Here is a 21524-nt window from a genome sequence, read left to right on the forward strand (position 1 = left end):
GGTAATAGTAGAGTACCTGTATTTAGCATATTTACTTCTTCTATAATATTAAATGGAAGAAACGATTAATTGGCAAGTGCTTTGGAGCAGTTTCTTAAAAAGCATTTGAATTTATATATTATTTTAAAGAATCAATATGCCTGCCAGTTGCTTGGTTCATATTGAATTCCTTACCTAAATCTTAGGTAGCTTTAGAATTAATTTCAGATATGTTTTTCATGCTTGCCTCTTGATTTATAAATTTTTTGGTATAGAATTACAGACTTAACATCTTGGTAACATGGAAGGCTCTTTTTAAGCATTATCTTTCATAGGTCAAGTTTCCTTCTGTTTTGGTGCAACTGAAAAACTAGTTCTCCATTTCTGTGTGAATAACTATCGTAGAATTTTTCCTCCAGACATGGGCAAATAAAATGTGAATGTGTAGTAGATTTAAACAAGAGATTACTGTACTATTCTTTTCATGTTATGCTATGTTGTTGTTACATAAATAGATATGACTAATTAATGGCTTGTTAACTATACTCAGGTATTTTGCCATTATAGATCATTCTTCAGTGGCCAGCACAGTAACTATAATCTAAAAAATTTTAATTTTCATGTAATTTTCAGTAGTTTCCATTATCAACCAACCTTATCATTAATGCCAGTTGTTACATTAAGAACAAACATTTACTTAAGTAGGATTGTATACCACTGAAAGTAGGTGTGAGGGCTTTGTTATTATAGAGGAGTGTCTTAAGAATAATTCAGGAATTATTTGATTGTTGTAGACTTCACACTCAGCTAATTGTACTTTTCAGGCATTTTAGGTTAAAAATTGTTTAATATTTGTGAATATTGTGTTGAATTCTGTTGTACATCTTTTTCACTTAACTGATAGTTTATTTCACTGATTTAACTGCAAGATGAAAAATCCACTGTGAAATTTTTGGATTCGGTACTTGTTCTGGATTTCTGACACCACTGAAAAGGGTGTTAAAAATTTGCTGTTGTGTCTCTTTTGCATCAAAATCATATGTTGATAATTAATTATCATTAATTTTGTTTGATGATATAAAAGGTTCTGCCATTTTTTTCCTTACCCACTGACAGTTGATTTCACAGATCAAATTCTAAGGTAGTTGTTATGACTTGCTACACTAGTGTAACTAAAGGGTGCTAATAACTCTGGTTGCTTCTCTTCTGCATCAGAATCACTTTGATATTTATTACTCTTTAATTTTCTGTATTTTAATTACTGCTGGTCTCATTAGGATTTTCAGTTACTGTATCTTAAAATTTACATTACCATTAATTGAGCTATTGTTAGTTTGCAGGTGTCTTGGCATATAATGTCTCAAAAGCTGCAGTAGACCAGTTTACCCGATGTGTTGCACTTGGTGAGTTGAGCTATTCACATTTTTTATATTCTTCCTTGTGTTATCATTACATATTACAGGCAGTCCCTGGTTCCGTTCCCGGGGGTGTGCTGATAAGCGAAAACTAGCATTACCTGAAACTCAGAGTTTGTTCATGAAACTTACCTGTCATATATATATAGCTGTATTTTCTGAAGTCCGACAGAATTTTAAAAACTTCCGACACACGCAGTCGGTGGGTATCAGGAACCATTCCCATTTTCTATTCCTAATAATCTGTACGCCGGTGCTGAAAACCCTGTTTTCAGTACCTCCGTCTTAGGATTTTGGAAACTTCATTGCCGCTAAGTATCCTAATTGTCTTTTGATTTATTTACTTGGATTTGTGGCTAGGCATAACGCTATCTTAAATTGATTTGAAATTTGATTCATTTTTGCCTAAAATATCTGATCTAGTTAGGCTAGTTTCAGACGGGGGGGGTTGTCTGCAAAGATAGGGTGTGGCTACCGAAAGCTTCGGTAGATCCGCACTTGGTATGTACGAGGGGTATGGGTCTTCCTTCTTTTGTTGAGATTTGTCATGTAAGGAGTGTGAGACTTTGTCTATTCCGTAAGGAAGGACGTATGATTTCGTATGTACGCAATTAATCAGTAAACATGTCTAATTCCGTAAGGAAGACGTATGATTTGTATGTACGCAATTAATCAGTAACAAAAAGTCAGGGTAGTGAACCTGCTAACCTTCCTGTAGACTTTATTTTGCCTAACCCTGTAGTATGGCCTACGGGCGTATGAATATGTCTACGAGAGGTGCTCGCTCTTCTTCATTGCTGTGAAAGTGCTACTTCTGTAATTGGTTACTCCTAACCCTGCAGTATTGCCTTCGGGCCTAAGCAGTGTCTGTAGAGGAATTGCCCTTTCTCTTATAATCTTTCGATTCGTAACTTAGAATCGAAAGTGCTTGCTTTAGAGAGTAAAAGTGAAGTGCAGAAGTGCAGTGATACCCCTTGTGTAGTGGAGGGTGCGTCAGATCGGCCTCGTTTCGCCTCTAGGCTGGACCTCTGCTTGACTCCAGGACCCGGGGAGGGAGCATGTCGAAAGCCTAAGGAGGGTTACAAGGAACCCCCACCGATCTGGCGTGCCTTCGGCAGTTTCTGATGAAATCCCCAGACTGCCAAAGTGCGTGCGCGTGCACGAATCCTGAAAGTTTGCTTCTCGTCCTCCGAAGCGTCGCTCTTCCGTGCAAGGGGTTGGAGCTTTCGGAAGGACTCGCGCCCTCTAAATAGAAGCTTTATAGAACGAGGACGCTTCACGTCCTCTCTCTCTCTCGTTATGCGTTTCAGTGAGAAGTAAGAAGGCGAACGTCGCCTGAACTCGTGTCCGTCTTTCCACCGAGAAACGTAAAAGAAGTCATAGTAGCAGGAAGCTTTTGATGATGCGGACGCCTGGGACGCTCCGGATGGACTCCAGGCGCGCGCGGCTGCACGCCAGCGCAACTCGTGCGCAGTGACCGTGCGCGTCCAGTGGACGCCGAGCGCGCTCCAGTGGATGACGCCGGCGCGCTCCGTGACGCGAGTGCACCAGCGCACGCCAGGTGTGTCGCCTGCCTGAACGTTTCTGTTGAACTCTTCAAGCTCTTGTTTCAGATTTGGGCCTAAAGAATTTTTACCTTCCACCTTCGGTGATACCTTTCCTACCTCACCTGCAAAGAATGTGAAGTAGGCATGCTTCGGAGGAAGCTTAAAGTGAACAGACAACTTCTTCTTCGAAACCCAGCAAGACATCGGGTTTCGTGAATTCAAGAGGTCTCTGTCAATTAATATTGCTTTTCGCATAGGTGGATGGAGTTAAGGAAGATCTCGTTTGCTCTACCGCAACCTTTGCCATTCTGCCAATAAATTTAAGTTGCCACTACCGCAGTCAAGACTTTGCGATAAGGCAGTTACGGGTTATGTAAGGCGGCGATGTCCTGCACGTCAGGACTCTCGGGGCAACGTTCAGTAGGATTCTTGCAAAGGCACTCATCAAAAGGACGCTCTCAGGAAAGCGCAAGACAGGACTTCCTTTGCCATACTGCCAATAATTTTAAAGCTTTAGCAGGCATTAGTTGTGATACGGGAGAGGAAGCTGGTTGGAGAGTTTCTTCCTCTTCTTCCCCAGGATAATTTTTCCAAGCTTTTTAGCCCATCTGAAAGGGTTTTTTTTTCAGATGATAGATTTTGTTAGTTTCTAGTCGGGACTACGCCGCCGAATTGAACACGTCGTCCTACTTGCCGTAAGCCCAGTCTCTTAACAGGATTCTTGCCCCTTCCTCGTTTGACGGAAATCGAAAATTAAATGCTCGACTCACTGGATTACGTTTTGTCAATTCAGTGACTTTCCCCCATTGACAATATACTTTCGTTTTGTCAAGTAAGTGGGTATCCCCTCTTTGACAAAATATCTCTTTGTCCCGTAAATGGTAAGTTCTCATGACAAACATCTCATTAACCTTGATATTGCGTAAGCGAATAAGCTCTTATTGACAAGTTTTCGGAAGAGCTCTCATTCGTCATTCGCAGACTCGTACAAGAAATAAGACTTGTAGACTACGTCAATGAACGCTTATGTTCCAATAACATAAGAAAGCTTGAGCTGACTGCTTCGACTGCTTCGATTCTCTTAAGTTTTGTTCATGAAACTTGCCTGTCAGAAAAAAAAATATGTATGTAGCTGTATTTCCGAATTCAGCTATATATATGTCTGCCAGGTAAGTAGGAACAAACTTTATTGTGATATAATTTCATTTTTTTGCCTTGCGTTATTTTACTTCTGGTTGGTTCAAGTCATATACGCTTGCTGTAGTTACCTCTTCGGATGGCAACCGAGAGGTCTGTTGTCTATTTTGAAGGACATTTAATCGTTACTACCCTGCAGCCTAACAGAGTTTCCGATTTATCTTTTACCGTTTTATGGTAGTGTTCTGACGACACAAACGCATCTATATATTTAGCGTTTTCTGTTTCGCTTAAATATACCAGCTTGAGAGTCTTTCTGCTCATAAAATAACGGACCTATTTCTTCGTAGAATAGGGTAGCTGGACAACCCAGACATAAAGTTAAGAGACGACGTTCGTAAGCTGCTTGCTGCTGCTGTCACGCTGTCTGTCCTCCAGTCCAACCGAGCCAGTATTCAGTAACAGATCGTGCGCTGTCATTCGCGGTAGGTTACGTCTCTCTCTCCTGCGGGATTGACTGACTAACCGTATCTCTGTGCTGACGGTTACGTCTCTCCTGCGGGATTGACTGACTAACTGTATCTCTGTCCTACAATCACGGATTTTAGCCTAAGATTGAGGGGATTTCTTATGTGAATGAATAAACGTTGCATTCATTTTGCCTTACTATGTTCAACAGAGTTATCTCTTAATCCTTTCGGTGCTCGTTACCGCACGGTATGGAACTACGAGTCTACCGCAACATTGCACTTTTATTTGCTCCTCCTGCTTAGGCAAAGCGCAGCCTTATTTAGGGAAGTAAGCATACTCGGGGAGGGAATGGATGAGCTTGCTGGGGACCATTTCCTTCCTGAAGAAGTTTGTTTCCCCGAATAGACTGCAATTCAGACTACAGTTTTTTCCTACCGGGAAACTGAAATATTATTCAAGATCTAGCAATGATTCTGAACATCTCTCAGTGCGTCTATCACCTGAGGTGATAGAAAGAAGGTGCCGGGACATCTGGATAGGGTTTCAGATGTCCTGGATCTTAATCTGAAAGAAGTAAAAGCGATTCGGTAGTCCCTCCAGTCCTCGAAACGAGTTTTGGGACCAGTGGTCCAGATCAACTCCTGATATTCCACAGCTCTCTCAGATCTTAAGAAGGACGTCACAGGGAGCGACAATGAGCTGATCGCCCCATGTTGGCCTTCAGAATCCTGGATTCACAGAGGTCACATACTTCCTAGTTCACTTTCCAAGGACCTTTTCCGAGAGAGTCGTCTACTCTAACTCGAAAGGTACCTATAACCTCTCCGCTCTGAGTCTGACTACGTTCAGACTATCGAGAGGTTGACAGGAATAAGATTACCGTCTTCCTTTTTCCGTCTGAAGAATGTGATAAGCTGGCAGTCACAACTATTAAAGAATATGCAAATATGTTGTTGACGGCCTTTGGGCTCAGAGATTTGCGTCTGTCAAACAACAAAGCCCTTCACGATCTTTGAGTTCTGTGGAATCTCGAAACTCGCTCACCATCTACTTTTTGTCTCACCTGTTTTCTCGGAGTCAGACACTCGTGCGAGATCAGGCGACATATAGTAGACTGAGTTTCTTGTTGACGAAGTCAGTTTTTGCGTTTATACACCCCGATGATCGTGTAACATGAGACCAGGTTGGACTGTCAGGCATTCTTTCTTCGGGGACTGAATCGACTTTTTGCTCCTCTCCTCCTTTTCTCCTGGCACCAAAAGCTCGAGTCAGGAGTTGAATTCGCTGACGACGTTGGGTTGCGTTGATACACCCCCCAAGGTTTGCTTAGATTGAATCGCCCAGGCAGTCCAGACACTCATTCTTCAGCGAAGAATAGGTGCCTTATGGTCTTCAGGGTACAGCCTTGCTGTCCTTGATTCGTCTGACTGGTCAACTGGTCGTTCACCTGACTTTAGTACAGACGGACTGACTGTGCATGTCCAGATCGAAGCTTTCAATATGGAACTTAGACGTAGTCTGAAGTTCTTGATGTTAAAGCATTCGAAACCTCTCCTACCTGTTAACTTTTTGCATGTGATCAGGAAGGCTTTCTTCTAACCACCCTAGATACGACAAAGAGGGTTAGTGAAATTTAAAGCCATCGTCACAAGTTTTGGCTTTAGAGAAGACAAGGCGGTGTGCTCTCTAAGCCTTCCTTTGTGGCCTAAGAATGGAAACCCGTTTTGTCCTTGGGCCAGGAGCTTGGAAGCAAGGATGGCACAAGTTAGTGGGCAGGAGCCAGAGAGAGTCCCTCCCGTGCCCTGTCGGGTCTCTCAAGTTTATCTACATAAAACTCAAGAAAGTCGAAGTCATTCGGGCAATCTGCAGTGTTCCGAAAAAGACCAGACTTGCCCATATCGAAGAACACCCTGGCTTTAGTGTTAAGGAGTTCTTTCAAAAATGCTCCTTCATTGTGTTTGCACAAAGATTTGAAATCTTTTATCTAAATGCTCACGAGGTGAGGGCGCGGCCTCGGAAGCATTTCAACAGAGCATGGCACTCAGTAACATCCTGAGTACATGTTTTAGCGAAGCAACTCTGTGTTTCACTTCACACTCCCTGCGAGATGTGAAGATGGCATATGAGATCTGCTGCTCGCTAGGGCCATACTGTCTTGCAGACACAATCTTGGGGGCAAGAAGTACCACTCATCCTATCCTGTAGAAAATGGTTAGGAAGAGCTCTTAATTTAGTTGATGAGTCGCCGACAACGGCGACTTATTAACTCTTAAGCCTTAGTTAAAACACCTTAACTTTGGCTAGGTTGGTCAGGTGGTGATATATAATATATATATATATATATATATATATATATATATATATATATATATATATTTATTTTACTTCTTAGCCCTCTTGGTATGGTCAATATGGTCTAGTCACGTCGTGGTCTCGCCCCTGTTGACAGATCATCTGGAGTGCACCAGCTATATAGGTCTCTACCTCGCTGGCAACTCTAGTAGCACAAGCAGACTTACGTGGCAGTAACCACGAAGCCAGCTTATGCTAACAGGTGGAACCAAGATGTAAATCATCTGCATGCATTTTGTTTGTTTCCTAAAATCCTTCTATTCTGTCCCTTCCCCCCCCACCTCCAAAAAAAGGTGGGATTCAGCTATATATATATCTTGACAGGTAAGTTTCATGAACAAAATGATATTGTTATGATACAATAAAAAGTTTGTTCATACTTACCCTGGCAGATATATATAATCAAGTACCCACCCACCTCCCCTCAGGGGACAGTGGAAATAAAAATTATGAATAGAAAATGGGAATGGTTCCTGATACCCGCCTCCCAGCGGCGGGAATGGGTACTAACCACCTGGCCGACCACTGCGTGTGTCGGAAGTTTTTAAAATTCTGTCGGACTTCAGAAAATACAGCTATATATATCTGCCAGGTAAGTATGAACAAACTTTATTGTATCATAACAATATCATTATTATGGCGCCATTATGGTGCTTATGGCATGCCATAAGCATTCTTATGGTGCCATAAGCACCCTTATGGTGCCGATAACTGGAACTCGTCCAGTTATGGCACCATAAATTGCAGATTTTATGGTGCTAGACAAGCCCCATAAAACTGGATTGCCGATAACCGAGTCCGCCGATAACTGGGAACTGCCTGTATTAAGTATACGGTAAATTGAAGTGTTTTGTAAGTTTAAACTAGATATTTTGAGAATTCCGTATATACCAGAGGTTGTAAACGAGATTCATGAGGGCTGTTTTAAGATCATGTAAAATACTTGATCACGAAAATGATATACGTAAACCTGTTTCATTACATATTTTATCTACCATGCAATAAAATACCCCTCAAGATCCGTGAATATATTGTATGTACATAAATTATAAAGAATATTACAGCTAAGATATACTTTTACGGTATTCTATTTTATGAGCAGTATTCAGGCATGACTAAACAACATTGCAAGTCTTCAGTGGACCCTTAGTTTTAGGTTGTAAAAGCCTGATTTTCTCATGTGTCACCTGAACTGATGAAAAAGACTTTAAAAAGACTATTAAGCCTCTTACGCCGAAGCGGTAAAAAAAAATTGTCTCCCGTGTGGCGGAGGTGTTTCAGAGTGAGCGCGGAAGCGGGAAAAATATTTTTTCAAAAATCACAGCGCGCTTATGTTTTCAAGATTAAGAGTTCGTTTTTTGGCTCCTTTTTTTTTCGTCATTGGCTGAAGTTTAGTATGCAACCATCAGAAATAAAAAATTATCATGATCATATATAAATAATGCGATATATGATAGCGCAAAAACGAAATTTATCATATAATTTGTATTCAAATCGCACTGTGCGCCAAAACGGTTAAAGGTAACAAGTTACTTTTTTTTCGTTGTAATGTACACTAAATTGCAATCATTTGGTATATAACACATTGTAAAACGATAAAAGCAACACAGAGAAAATATTAATCACAAAATAATGCATGAATTCGTAACGTGCGGACGTAAACAAATATTTTGTTCAAAAATTCACCATAAACTCTAAATTGTCCTGAGACTTCCAATTTCTTTCAAAATGAAGACAAATGATTGAATATTACTATACTGTAAGAGTATTAGCTTACAATTGCAGTTTTTTCGACCATATCTGAACGAGTTAAATTTGACCGAATGTCGAATTTTTTTTATATATATATTTTATATGCAATTATTTCGGAATAAAAAGAAAAAGCTACAACCTTCAAATATTTTTCGTTTTTATCTACATAAAATTGCGCACATTTTCATATATAAAACTCTATTAAATGCCTAAATATGAAACGGAGCAAATATTCCGAGAATGGGACGTACGCATTTCGGAGAGTTTGTGGCGGAGAATCGCGCGCGGAGGGAAGGAAACGATTTTTTTTTAAATTCACCATAAATCTAAATATTTTGCTAGAGACTTCGAATTTGTTTCAAGATGAAGATAAATGACTGAATATTTACTAGACTGTAAGAGTTTTAGCTTTACATTGCGTTTTCGACCAGTTTCGGTAGAGTCAAAGTTGACCGAACGTGGTTTTTTTTCTATTTATCGTGATATGCAAATATTTCAAAAATGAGAAAAGCTACAACCTTCAATTATTTTTTGTTGTATTCTACATGAAATTGCGCACATTTTCATATATAAAACTTTATGTAACGGCTAATTTAAAATGGGTCAAACATTACCACAATCGCACGTATGATTTTTTCGGAGAGTTTAGCGCGCGGACGTAAAGAAAATTATATTTTTTTCATAAATTCACCATAAATCGAAAATATTGTGCTAGAGACTTCCAATTTGTTGTAAAATGAAGGTAAATGCTTGAATATTACTAGAATATAAGCGTTTTAGCTTACAATTGCGTTTTTCGACCATTTCGGTAGAGTCAAACTTTGACCAAAGGTTGAAATTTTGGCAATTATCGTTATTTATATGAAAATATCTCAAAACTGATAAAGCTACAACCATGGGTTGTTTTAGTTGTATTGTGCATGAAATTGCGCACATTTCCATATATAAAACTTTATATAACGGCTAATTTTAAAATGGTGCAAACATTACCACAATCGCATGTATGATTTTTTTTCGGAAGATTGTTACCGCGCGGACGTAAGGAAAAAAGTTTTTTTCATAAATTCACCATAAATCGAAATATTGTGCTAGAGACTTCCAATTAGTTGCAAAATTAAGGTAAATGCTTGAATATTACTAAAATATAAGAGTTTTAGCTTACAATTGCGTTATTCGACCATTTCGGTAGAGTCAAAGTTGACCGAAGGTTGAAATTTTGGCAATTATCGTTATTTATATGAAAATATCTCAAAACTGATAAAACAAAAGTTACAATCATGAGTTATTTTATTGTTGTATTCTACATAAAAATGCGCACATTTTCATATATAATACTTCATGTAACGGCTAATTTACAATGGCACAAAAATTATGTCAAAGTGACGAAAATAATTTCCGAGATGTGTCACAGATACTTTTTTAGTGCGCAAGAGAGAAATTCGCGCTTGCGCGCCTGCGTACGATTGTAAACAAAATAACACCTTGATCCGTGAACTCCCAGCATCACCCCAAGGCGCATGATTCAAAAGTTTTAGGCTGGTAGGCCTATAAGTATTTTTCCGCGAATTTTAAAAAAAACTTTTGTAAGTCGACGTAAATACGTCCAGTCGGCGTAAGTAAGGGTTTTAAGGACAATGTCAAGAAGGTCGCCCTTGTCACCTATTACAAAAGCCATCAAAATGACAAATTTTCTAAGACAATTTGTATTTTTCGTAGCTACAAACCTGAGATCTTAACAATATGATAATTTCTAACGCCTAGCTGGATCCGGTTAAATCGCAGATGAAACCAAGGAATCTTGTGGGATCTGGCAACGCGTACCTATATCGGGTGCAGAGTGGTCAAGGGCCATGCACCCACGCCACAACGTCAGTCTTTCCCAACTCAGGATGTCTTAGCAAGACAGAGGGGCGGCTAGAGGTGGGCAGTACAATGTTAAGATCTCAGGTTTGTAGCTATGAAAAATACAAATTGTCTAAGAAAATTGGTCATTTGTTCATATGCGAACAAACCTTCGGTCTTAAACCGGCTGGGGGCCTACCTACCAGTCCAGCTCCAGAAGAAATAACTTCCGGAGAGGGACTGCTGCCCGTGTGAAGATAAATACATTGATATCTAACTACCCAGACACTGAGCGAGTACAATGATATATGGGAGAATCATTGCATAGGGAACTAAAGAGAACCAACACACCAGGGTTTGTTTCCACTCCCTACTCCCGCTTGCCAAGAAGCAGAGCATATGGTACCGAATAGAGGGTTGGTTATGTGCATATCAAGTGACCAAACTATCAGTTTGGTCGCTTTCAGTCCAGCGAATGACATGTCTATTCCTCAACCTGCCCGAAGGAAGAAGGAAAGGTACAAGAGAAAGGAGACCAGCCAACTCACTCATTCTGTCATCCACACAATCATCTTAGGTAAGATACAAATGTGCCCTGTTAAGGGCAATGATGAGTTATACAATCTGTTGGGCAACCACCACAGAACCCAGGGAAAACGTGTCTATAGATCTGTGGGCAACATCTTTAAGATAGAAAGAGTGCTCAGCACTTTATGTACAGCCAAGTTCTTTTTGAAAGCCAGAGAGGGACCAATACCCCTAACGTCATGCACTCTAGCCTGCACAGACGTGGTGGCGGAATCATCAAGAGTCAGGTATGCCTGTCTGATGGCTTCCCGTATCCAAAAAGAGATAGTATTCTTTGACACCTCTTTCTTTTTATGTCCTGTGCTAACAAAAAGTCTGCTGCAGCCTGGCCTAAGGTGCTGTTTCCTTTTAAGATAGCAACACAGAGCCCTGACAGGGTACAACAAAAGCTCTTGAGCATCACCGCCCACAAAGTCATTCAGTGATGGAATGGAAAAGGAGGTGAACCTATCATCATGCACAGCAAGATTCTGGGTCTTGGCCACGAATTCAGGGACAAATTCGAAGGACACTGACCCCCAACCCCTGGTGTGCTTCACATCATAGCTCAGACCATGCAGCTCCCCCATTCTCTTTGAAGATGTCAAGGCCATGAGGGAAACCATCTTGAGCATCAAGTTCCTGTCAGATGAGCGATGCAAAGGCTCATATGGACCCTTAGTGAAGCTCTTGAGAACCAGGGAAACATCCCACATCGGAGGCTTGAGCTCCCTAGGAGAACTCAATTGCTCAAACCCCTTCACCAGCAAGGAAAGTTCCCAGGATGAGATGTCGATACCTCCAAGGCGTAACACTAAACTCAGGGCTGCCCTGTAGCCTCTAATGGGAGAAACGGACAAACGTTTCTTGTCTCTGAGGAAAGTTAAAAAGTCTGCTATTCGCTGAATAGAGGTTGCGAGTGGAGAAAAATCCTGTTTATGACACCAATCACAGTGGATCACCCATTTGCCTTGGTAAACTGCAGAGGTCGACTTTCTGAGACTGGTGGACATATGCCCTGCTGTTCTCTGAGAAAAGCCTCTTTGGAGGAGATACTTGATAGCCTCCAACCGTGAAGAGACATGGAGTCTACTGACTGGTGGAGCCTTTCTGCATGCGGCTGACACATGCTGCCAAAGGGGAATTTTGCTCGCAACCTCCTGAGGCCACAGAGGGGCTACCAAGGTCATCCTGAGACCCTACAAACTCATCAGCCTGTTCAGAACTTAACAGATTAACCCTTAAATGCCTATTGGATGTATTAAACATCGACGTAAATTGTCTGTCGGGTACTTAATTGACGTATGATACGTCGACGCAAAAAAGTTCTTTTTGAAATTCGTGGAAAAATAGTTATAGGCCTACTTGGCGAAAACTTTTGAATCACTCACCTTGAGGGATGCTGGGAGTTCACGGATCAATCTGTTGTTTTGTTTACAAGCATTACCCAGGCGCGCATACGCTAATTTCTTTCTTCTCGCACCAAAAAGCATCAGCGACACATCTCAGAAATTATTTTGTCACTTTGACGTAATTTTTGCACATTTTATATTAGCCTTTACATAGAGTTTTATATATGAAAATGTGCGCAATTTCATGTAGAATACAACAAAATAGACCCCATGGTTGTAGCTTTTATGTTTTGAAATATTATCATATAAGTGCCAAAATTTCAACCTTCAGTCAACTTTGATTTGACCGAAGTGGTCGAAAAACGCAATTGTAAGCTAAAACTCTTATATTCTAGTAATATTAAATCATTTACCTTCATTTTGCAACAAATTGGAAGTCTCTAGCACAATATTTAGATTTCTGGTGAATTTTTGAAAAATCTTTTTCCTTATGTCCGCGTGGCAACTGACGAAAAAATCAGAAATACTTTCATCCGATTGTCGTAATGTTTCCACTTTTTTAATATTAGCCGTTACATAAAGCTTTATATATGAAAATATGCGCAATTTCATGTAGAATACAACTAAAAACAACCCATGGTTGTAGCTTTTATCAGTTTTGAAATATTTTCATATAAATAACGATAAGTGCCAAAATTTCAACTTTCAATCAACTTTGACTTGACCAAAATGGTAAAAAAACGCAATTGTAAGCTAGAAATCTTACATTCTAGTAATATTCAATCACTTACCTTCATTTGGCAATAAATTGGAAGTCACTAGCACAGTATTTCTATTTATGGTGAATTTTTGAAAAAATCTTTTTTCTTACGTCCGCGCGGTAACTTCCGAAAAAATCAGAAATTTTTTCATCAGAGTGTCGTAATGTTTGCACCGTTTGATATTAGCCTTTACATAAAGTTTTATATATGAAAATGAGCGCAATTTCATGTAGAATACAACCAAAAACAACCCATGGTTGTAGCTTTTATCACTTTTGAAATATTTTTATATAAATAACAATAAGTGCCAAAATTTCAACCTTCGGTCAACTTTGACGCGACCGAAATGGTCGAAAAACACAATTGTAAGCTAAAACTCTTACATTCTAGTAATATTCAATCATTTACCTTAATTTTGCAACGAATTGGAAGTCTCTAGCACAATATTTCGATTTATAGTGAATTAAAAAAAAAAAAAAAAAACTTTTTTTCTTATGTCCGTGCGGTAACTCTGCCGAAAAAATCAGAAATTCTTTCGTCCGATTGTCGTAATGTTTGCACCGTGTTATATTAGCCGTTACATAAAGTTTTATATATGAAAATGTGCGCAATTTAATGTAGAATACAACGAAAAAAAATAACTTATGGTTGTAGCTTTTATCAGTTTTGAAATATTTTCATATAAATCACAATAAATAGAAAAAATTCGACCTTCAGTCAATTTTAACTCGATCGAAATGGTCGAAAACTGCAATTGTAAGCTACAACACTTACAGTCTAGTAATATTCAATCAATTACCTTCATTTGGCAACAAACAGAAAGTCTCTAGCACAATCTTTCGATTTATGGTGAATTTTTTAAAATAGCTTTTTTTTACGTCCGCGCATTACGAATTCATGCATCATATTGTGATAATATTTTCTCTGTGTTGCTTTGATCGTTTTACAATTTGTTTTATACCAAAATCATCGGAATTTAGTGTACAATACAACGAAAAAATAATTAACTCATTAGCTTTAACCGTTTTGCTCACAGCGCGATTTGTATACAATTATATATGAATTTTTTTTGTGCTGTCATATATTCCAATATTTTTATATGATTATGATATTTTTTTTCATTCTGATGGTTGCATACTAAACTTCAGGCAATGACAAAAAAGGAGCCAAAAAATGAACTGTTAATCTTGAAAACTAAGTGTGCTGTGATTTTTTGAAAAAAACTTTTTTCCGCTTTGGCGCTCGCTCCCGAACGCCGCTGGCATACGGGAGACACTTTCGGAAATACCGGCTCGGCGTTTAAGGGTTAAAGAAAATGGAGGGAAGGCATACACCTCCAGGTTGTCCCAGGGATGTTGGAATGCATCCTCCGCTAACACTAAAGGATCTGGAACCAATGAACAGAATATCTCCAGTTTCCTGTTGAACCGGGTTGCAAAAAGGTCCAGCATGGGTCTCCCCCAAACCTGTAATAGCTTGTCTGCTGCTACCTGATGAAGAGACCACTCTGTACCTAGGATCTGATCCTGACGACTGAGTTCGTCTGCGACCACATTCCGTTTGCCTGGGGTATACCTGGCAGAGAGCTCTACCGAATTGCTGACCACCCACTGGTGAACCTTGATGGACAAGGCATGAAGTTGACGTGAAACCAGGCCTCCCTACTTGTTCACATAGGTGACTGCTGTGGTGTTGTCCGACATGAGAACGACAGAATGACCCTCTACTTTTTCCTGAAACTTCTTCAGATCCAGAAAGGCTGCCTTCAACTCCAAGACGTTGATATGCTGCTGTTTGTCCTCCAAACTCCAAATGCCTGAGGCAATGAGGCTGCCTAAATGAGCCCCCCAACCTATGAGGGAGGCGTCTGAAAACAGAAGGAAGTCCGGTGGGAGAGAATGCAGAGGAACACCCTTCCAAAGATTTCGGTTGTCCAACCACCAATGAAGGTCTTTTCTCACTTCCAGAGACAGAGGAACCTTTAACAGGGTTGAGTCTCCCGCCGGAGACCAGAATTCCCCCAGCCTCCATTGTAGAGATCGAAGATGAAGATGCCCATGAGGGACCAGCTTCTCCAGAGAAGACAAAATTCCCAGAAGAACCTGCCACTGATGAGCTGACTGATGTGGTTCTGACAGGAAGTCGTGCACCACCACTCGCAACTTCTCTAACCTCTGATCTGACTGGAAAACTCTTGCGACTACCGTATCAATGACCCTGCCCAAGTAGAGAATCCTTTGACTGGGTATGAGGTTTGACTTTTCCTGGTTGACCACAATGTCCCAGTTCCAGACAAAACCAAAGCAGACGATCTCTGTCCTGCAGCAGCTTCTCCCTAGATCCTGCCAGGACCAACTAATCGTCGAGGTACCTCTGCAAACGGATCAACTGAGCATGGACCCAACTTGAGATGAGAGAGAAGACCTTTGTGAACACTTGAGGGGTTGTGATCAGCCTTGAAGCACAGGACTTTGAACTCGAAGACCTTATCTCCAAGAGAGAAGCGAAGGAACTTCCTGGACGTCAGATGAATAGGGATCTGGAAGTATGCGTCCCTCAAGTCTATCAACAGCATGAAGTTGCCTTCCCTCACAGCTGCCAACACTGAATGAGCGGTCTCCATCTTGATCCTTGTCTTCCTGATGAAGTGATTGAAGGTGGATAAGTCAATCACAAGTCTCCAACCTCCCGACGCCTTGGGCACCAAGAATATATGACTGTAAAACCCTGGAGAAGGATGCACCACTTCCTCTATCGCATCCTTGTCCAGTGTATTCTGCACTTCCTCCCGGAGAGCCAAGAACTTCAGAGAATTTGGAGGAGACACCCTCCTGAGCAGCAGCTGAGAGAGGGGTTTAGAAGTCGAATGGCAGTAGATACCCTACCTGAAGGACATCTACCACTTCTCCACCCCATAACTCTGCCACTTGGCCCAATGGCCCGCCAGACACACCCCCACCTGTGGCACAGGAGAGGGAGAAATGCCTAACCTACTGACAACACCCTTTACCTCTGCCCGTGGGACTCCTTCTCGGCTTAAAGGAACGGGAGCAAAAGGGACGTTGGTCCTCTGATTAGGCTGGGATGAACGGGGAGGCCCTGCCAAAACCGAACTCCTTGACGGCCTACCAGGCGACGACCTTCATGACTGCTGATGGGCAGGGGGAGGAGGAGACCGGATGTTTCCGAAGACGAGACTCTGACTTAGACAGCCTGGTGCACTAATCTGTCCTTCATGTCAGCCTGGCGCTGGTCTATCGCATCCTCCAGCTCGGTCCGAGGGAACAGAAATTGTGATTCCAAAAGATTTCCATTCTTCAATGCCAGCAAGGACTCAGGGTCAACTGATCTTTCCATCCTGGATAAAGCTGCATCTCTTCTAATCAGGAGAAGGTTAGCCCATAAATTAACACTGAGGTGAGCAAGATATGAAAGCTCTTTGCCTCCGAACTGCAACAAACTGGTAAGAGAGGAAGCACTCACCAACCCCTCTGGGGACCTGTCAGAAGCTAACTTGGCAATGATCGCTTGACCAGAAGTCCAGCCAAGAAACCATTAGCAACATGGAGGCTGCCATAGACTCCAATGCTGAGGCATCCTGTGGAGACAAGGACGGAGCCACTGACCTCACCTGCTCCAAAGTCAATCCCGGATTCAGACAAATGATGTCCGAGTTAAGATGCCGCGACATCAAATATGCAGAGTTCGTAGCATAGTACTTCCTATGTCTCGTGAGAGGCGTGGGTAGCAACTTGGCAGAGCCCCTAGAGCAAAGTGAACCGTCCCGATCTGAAACAGAGGCGTTAACCTTATGCAAGACCGACTAGACTTGCCCCGACAAGGAAAGTTGAAACGATGACTTGGGATCCTCTGTAGCTCCCAGCAAGGCTTCCAAGCAGGAAGGAGTGAAAGATGAGCGAGCTTGAGTCCTACTCTTCAAATTGTTGAACCCATGAATGAGATGGACAACTTCTGTAAAGAAAGGCAAAAAACTCTTGCGTGTCTCCCTCCTCCTGCTCTGGCAATGGAGACAGACTATGAGAAGGATGTGCAGACTTATCTAAAGCGCCTTCTAATGTGTAAATTAACAGAAGCAGCAGTAGCCAAACAGTCCAAAACACTAACTAACCTGTCTGGGCTGGATCCAAGTGTCAACTCCTGCGACAAACCAACCACAACACTAGGGACATCACTACACACTCTCCCAACAGATGACTTTCTAACATGGCCGCGCTCAAGCACGTGTGGGGTAGACATGCGAACATGCATTGGTGAGGAATCTCGAGCACTTGAGATAGAATGAGAATCCTTTGGAGTCCAAACTCCTGGAAGTACCAGGGAAAGGGGCAGGCAAACTCTCCTGCTACAGCAACTCTGTGCTCACAACCTTCGACCTCTTGACAGGCGCCTTGAGATCCTTATGGCGACGCATAGGCCCTGGAGAAGGAGAAGCGGAAGCACCTGTAACATGTGCACGAACGAGGGAGGTTGCAACACGCTTGCGACTCGATGCAGAGGACGAAGCAGCCACTGCAGATCGCACAGGGGAAGATACACTAACGCTCTCAGTAACACCAACACTCGCAGGAACACGGGCATGCTGCTCCTCACTCGCAGACGAAGAAAGGGCAAAGTCCTTAGCCTTCCAACAATTGATACGCCGACGCGGCGGAGGTAGGGGAGAAGGAGAGGAAGACAGCACTGGCTCCTTACACAATCTTTTCTCAGGAGGCGCGGGCGACGCAACATGCTTGCTTCTAGTCCTTCGAGCCAGCATGGCAGCAAACTTATCTTCTAAAACAGAGTCCAATCTCTTAAGAACCACCTGGCATAAAGCCTCAGATGGATCAGCAAGAGAAGGGGTTGACGACATGGAAGGGAGATGCAGCGAACCAGATGGCAGAGATGATGTCACAGCAGCAACGCTGACGGCACAGACAAGCGAGGCAGCGCAGCGGAGACAACTGGGAGTGACATCATCGATAGAAGTGACGTCATAAGCGGCAATGACGTCACGGCTTCCCCTCGATCCGAACGGGAAGCAGATGCCACTGGTGGAGGGATACAAAATGACTGACCCCGAGACATCACTAGCGACTCCCCTCTGACTTGAAAAAGCAGCAATTGTCACCGGTGGAGCAATACAATTTGGCTAACCTTGGCTGCCCATGAAAACGAGGCTAGGAGGAGGGGTGAGGGCCTGGACAGCATGAGGAGGGGGGTAGCAAGCATCCAAGAAGTGCGTCAGCAAACCCTCCAAGGAGGGTGGACCCTATAGCCCAAGTGTCCCTCAAAGCACCACCATTTTGGACTCCTCTGACTCTGAAATAAAAGACATTGATGGAAAAGCCTCCTCCCTCAGGAATCAAATTAACTCCCAGAGGAAGAAGGGGCGACATTACATAAATCAGCCTGAGGGCCTCCTGATACTTCCAATGATGAATTGATGGAAGAAAAGGAAGGGGACAAAGGCACAACACTAGCATGGGGTGTGACAGCAACAGGAGAAGAAGCATCGGAAAGAGGAGAAGAAAAGCCCTCCCACGAAGGAAGAGTAGAAACCCTACGATGCTTCCTCTTACTATAAAATAACTTCCACTGCTCTCTAGGCCATGCACGGCATTCCATGCAGGGATTCGTTATTGTACAAACTTTAGAACAGCACCTACTACAAGTGACGTGTGGATCCGTTGTAGCTGAAGCCAAAAAACGTGAACACGGAAAACTTGGAGTTCCGGGGCACACACGTTGACGACGCCGAGAAGGAGCGAAGAAGCCATAATAACAGCACACACACACACTCAAACACAAGGGAAAATGGGCAGTTAAACCCTTTACTGCCGACTGGACGTATTTTACGTTGACATTTTTTGTCTCTCGGGTGCCGACTGGACGTATTTTACGTCGACATACAAAAGTTTTTTAAAAATTTGCGAGGAAAATACATTTAGGCTTACCAGCTGAAAAAACTCTTGAATCACGCGCCTTGGGGGGATGCTGGGAGTTCACGGATCAAGGTGTTTGTTTTGGTTTACAATCGTTACGCAGGCGTGCAAGCGCGAATTTCTTTCTTTGCCCACCCTAAAAAGTATCTGTGACACATCTCGGAAATTATTTCGTCACTTTGACATAATTTTTGTACCATTGTAAATTAGCCGTTTACATGAAGTATTATATATGAAAATGTGCGCATTTTTATGTAGAATACAACAATAAAATACTCATGATTGTTGCTTTTATCAGTTTTGAGATATTTTCATATAAATAGCGATAATTGCCAAATTTCAACCTTCGGTCAACTTTGACTCTACCGAAATAGTCGAAAACGCAATTGTAAGCTAAAACTGTTATTTTAGTAATATTCAATCATTTAGCTTAATTTGCAACTAATTGGAAGTCTCTAGACAATATTTCGATTTATGGTGATTTATGAACAAACTTTTTCCTTACGTCCGCGCGGTAACTCTTCCGAAAAAATTGTACATGCGATTGTGGTAATGTTTGCACCATTTAAAAATTAGCCGTTATATAAAGTTTTATATATGGAAATGTGCGCAATTTCATGCACAATACAACTAAAAAACAACCCATGGTTGTAGCTTTTATCAGTTTTGAGATATTTATATAAATAACGATAATTGCCAAAATTTCAACATTCGGTCAACTTTGACTCTACCGAAATGGTCGGAAAACGCAATTGTAAGCTAAAACGCTTATATTCTAGTAATATTTAATCATTTACCTTCATTTTGCAATAAATTGGAAGTCTCTAGCACAATATTTCGATTTATGGTGAATTTATAAAAAAAATAACATTTTCTTTACGTCCGCGCGGTAACTCCTCCGAAAAAATCATACGTGCGATTGTGGTAATGTTTGCACCATTTTAAATTAGCCGTTACATAAAGTTTTTATATATGAAAATTGCGCAATTTTTCATGTAGAAATACAACAAAAAAATAATTGAAGGTTGTAGCTTTTCTGATTTTTGAAATAGTATTTGCATATAAATCACGATAAATAGGAAAAAAACACCATTAATAAAACATTACCTAATATAATTTATCTAGACCTAAATCCCCAAAAACCGCACCAAAATTTACCACATTGGCAACCATGTTACCTCCTATTCTGTCCGCCAGTTGGCAACACTGTCGTTGACAGATACGAAAACCTTCCCTCAAATCAGTTGTTAACGAGCGCCCGTGTTGTTTACATCACGGCCGCTCTTTATAAATTTCCTTAAACATTGTTTTTGTGCCTTTAAAGCTTTCATTATTTGTTAAATGAGACTTTATATTGAATTACCACTCACGCATTACATCACGAAATAGTGAATTAACTTTGATTTCTGTAGTGGTTCTTATCTTAAATTACGAACTTTTTGCGCGACCCGGAACTACTGACCTGTCCAATTCTACAATGGATTACCAAGAAATTACGATGCTTCCTTCTGCCAGCAACATCAGGAACTGCCCGGTTTGTGGGACAAGGATGAGTAGCAGGGAGTATGAACCACATGACATTTGTAGCTCTTGTCGTGGACAGGTTTGTGACTTGACTTCTCGTTGTGACGTATGTAAGCCCTGGTCTGACGAGGATATGACTGCTTATATGAAACGCCAAACAATCTTGCAGCGTAAAGATCGGTTAAGGAGAAAAAGAAATCGATTGCTAGAACTGTATCTAACGAATTCTTTGACTTGGGCGCTCATGATTCTGGCTCTTCGGTTTCGGTATCGTACGACTCCGACTCCGAATTAATTGATGCTTTTGCCCCCTGTACAACCGGTAATTAGTGAAGTTATTTCTGATGTAGATTCGAAGATTTTGGCAATGGAAACTACCTGGAAACAGAATTTTAAGAAATTACAGCTTAGTCTACATAGAGATATTTATGCTAAGTTTAACAATGTCAGAGAAAGTTTTCAAGAAGCCTTTACTAGAATGTCTAACACACTTTTAGATTCATTTTCAGCTCCTCGTCAGGTACCTGTCGACAGCACCATGGGTAACGGTGCGACAGATACCCCGGCTTGTGAACCCCGTCGTGGCGAAGGCCTAGGGGGATCCGGTCCTGGGCAGGTGCCTAATGAATCTTTACCCAACGCGTCCCCTGTTAGTCCCGTAACAGTGCCAAAGGGCGCTTATTTAGGAGAAGGGGGGAGGGATATTAGTGTCAGACCTAAGATAGCTAGTCGTCAGGATTTTACTTCAGAGGAAGTTTCTAAGTTAGGATCTGACGATGATGATGATGATGACGCGGATTCGTGTGATATTGATGTTTCCTCGAATGGATGTTCATGATGTAGAATTCAAGAAAAACTTTTTGATTTAATTTGAGTTTTC

At 41.6% G+C, this 21524-nt stretch overlaps 1 protein-coding gene across 1 annotated transcript in view; it reads left to right on the forward strand.

Annotated features, from left to right (window-relative positions):
* The window catches only part of LOC135220977 (3-oxoacyl-[acyl-carrier-protein] reductase FabG-like), a 218272-nt gene that overhangs the window by 173540 nt on the left and 23208 nt on the right, over positions 1 to 21524 (forward strand). The window contains exon 5 of the mRNA XM_064258663.1: positions 1313 to 1382. Coding sequence (XP_064114733.1) covers positions 1313 to 1382 — 70 coding nt within the window. The remainder of the gene's footprint in view (positions 1 to 1312; positions 1383 to 21524) is intronic.

This window comes from Macrobrachium nipponense, chromosome 2 (genome assembly GCF_015104395.2).
Source record: "Macrobrachium nipponense isolate FS-2020 chromosome 2, ASM1510439v2, whole genome shotgun sequence".
Taxonomy (NCBI): domain Eukaryota; kingdom Metazoa; phylum Arthropoda; class Malacostraca; order Decapoda; family Palaemonidae; genus Macrobrachium; species Macrobrachium nipponense.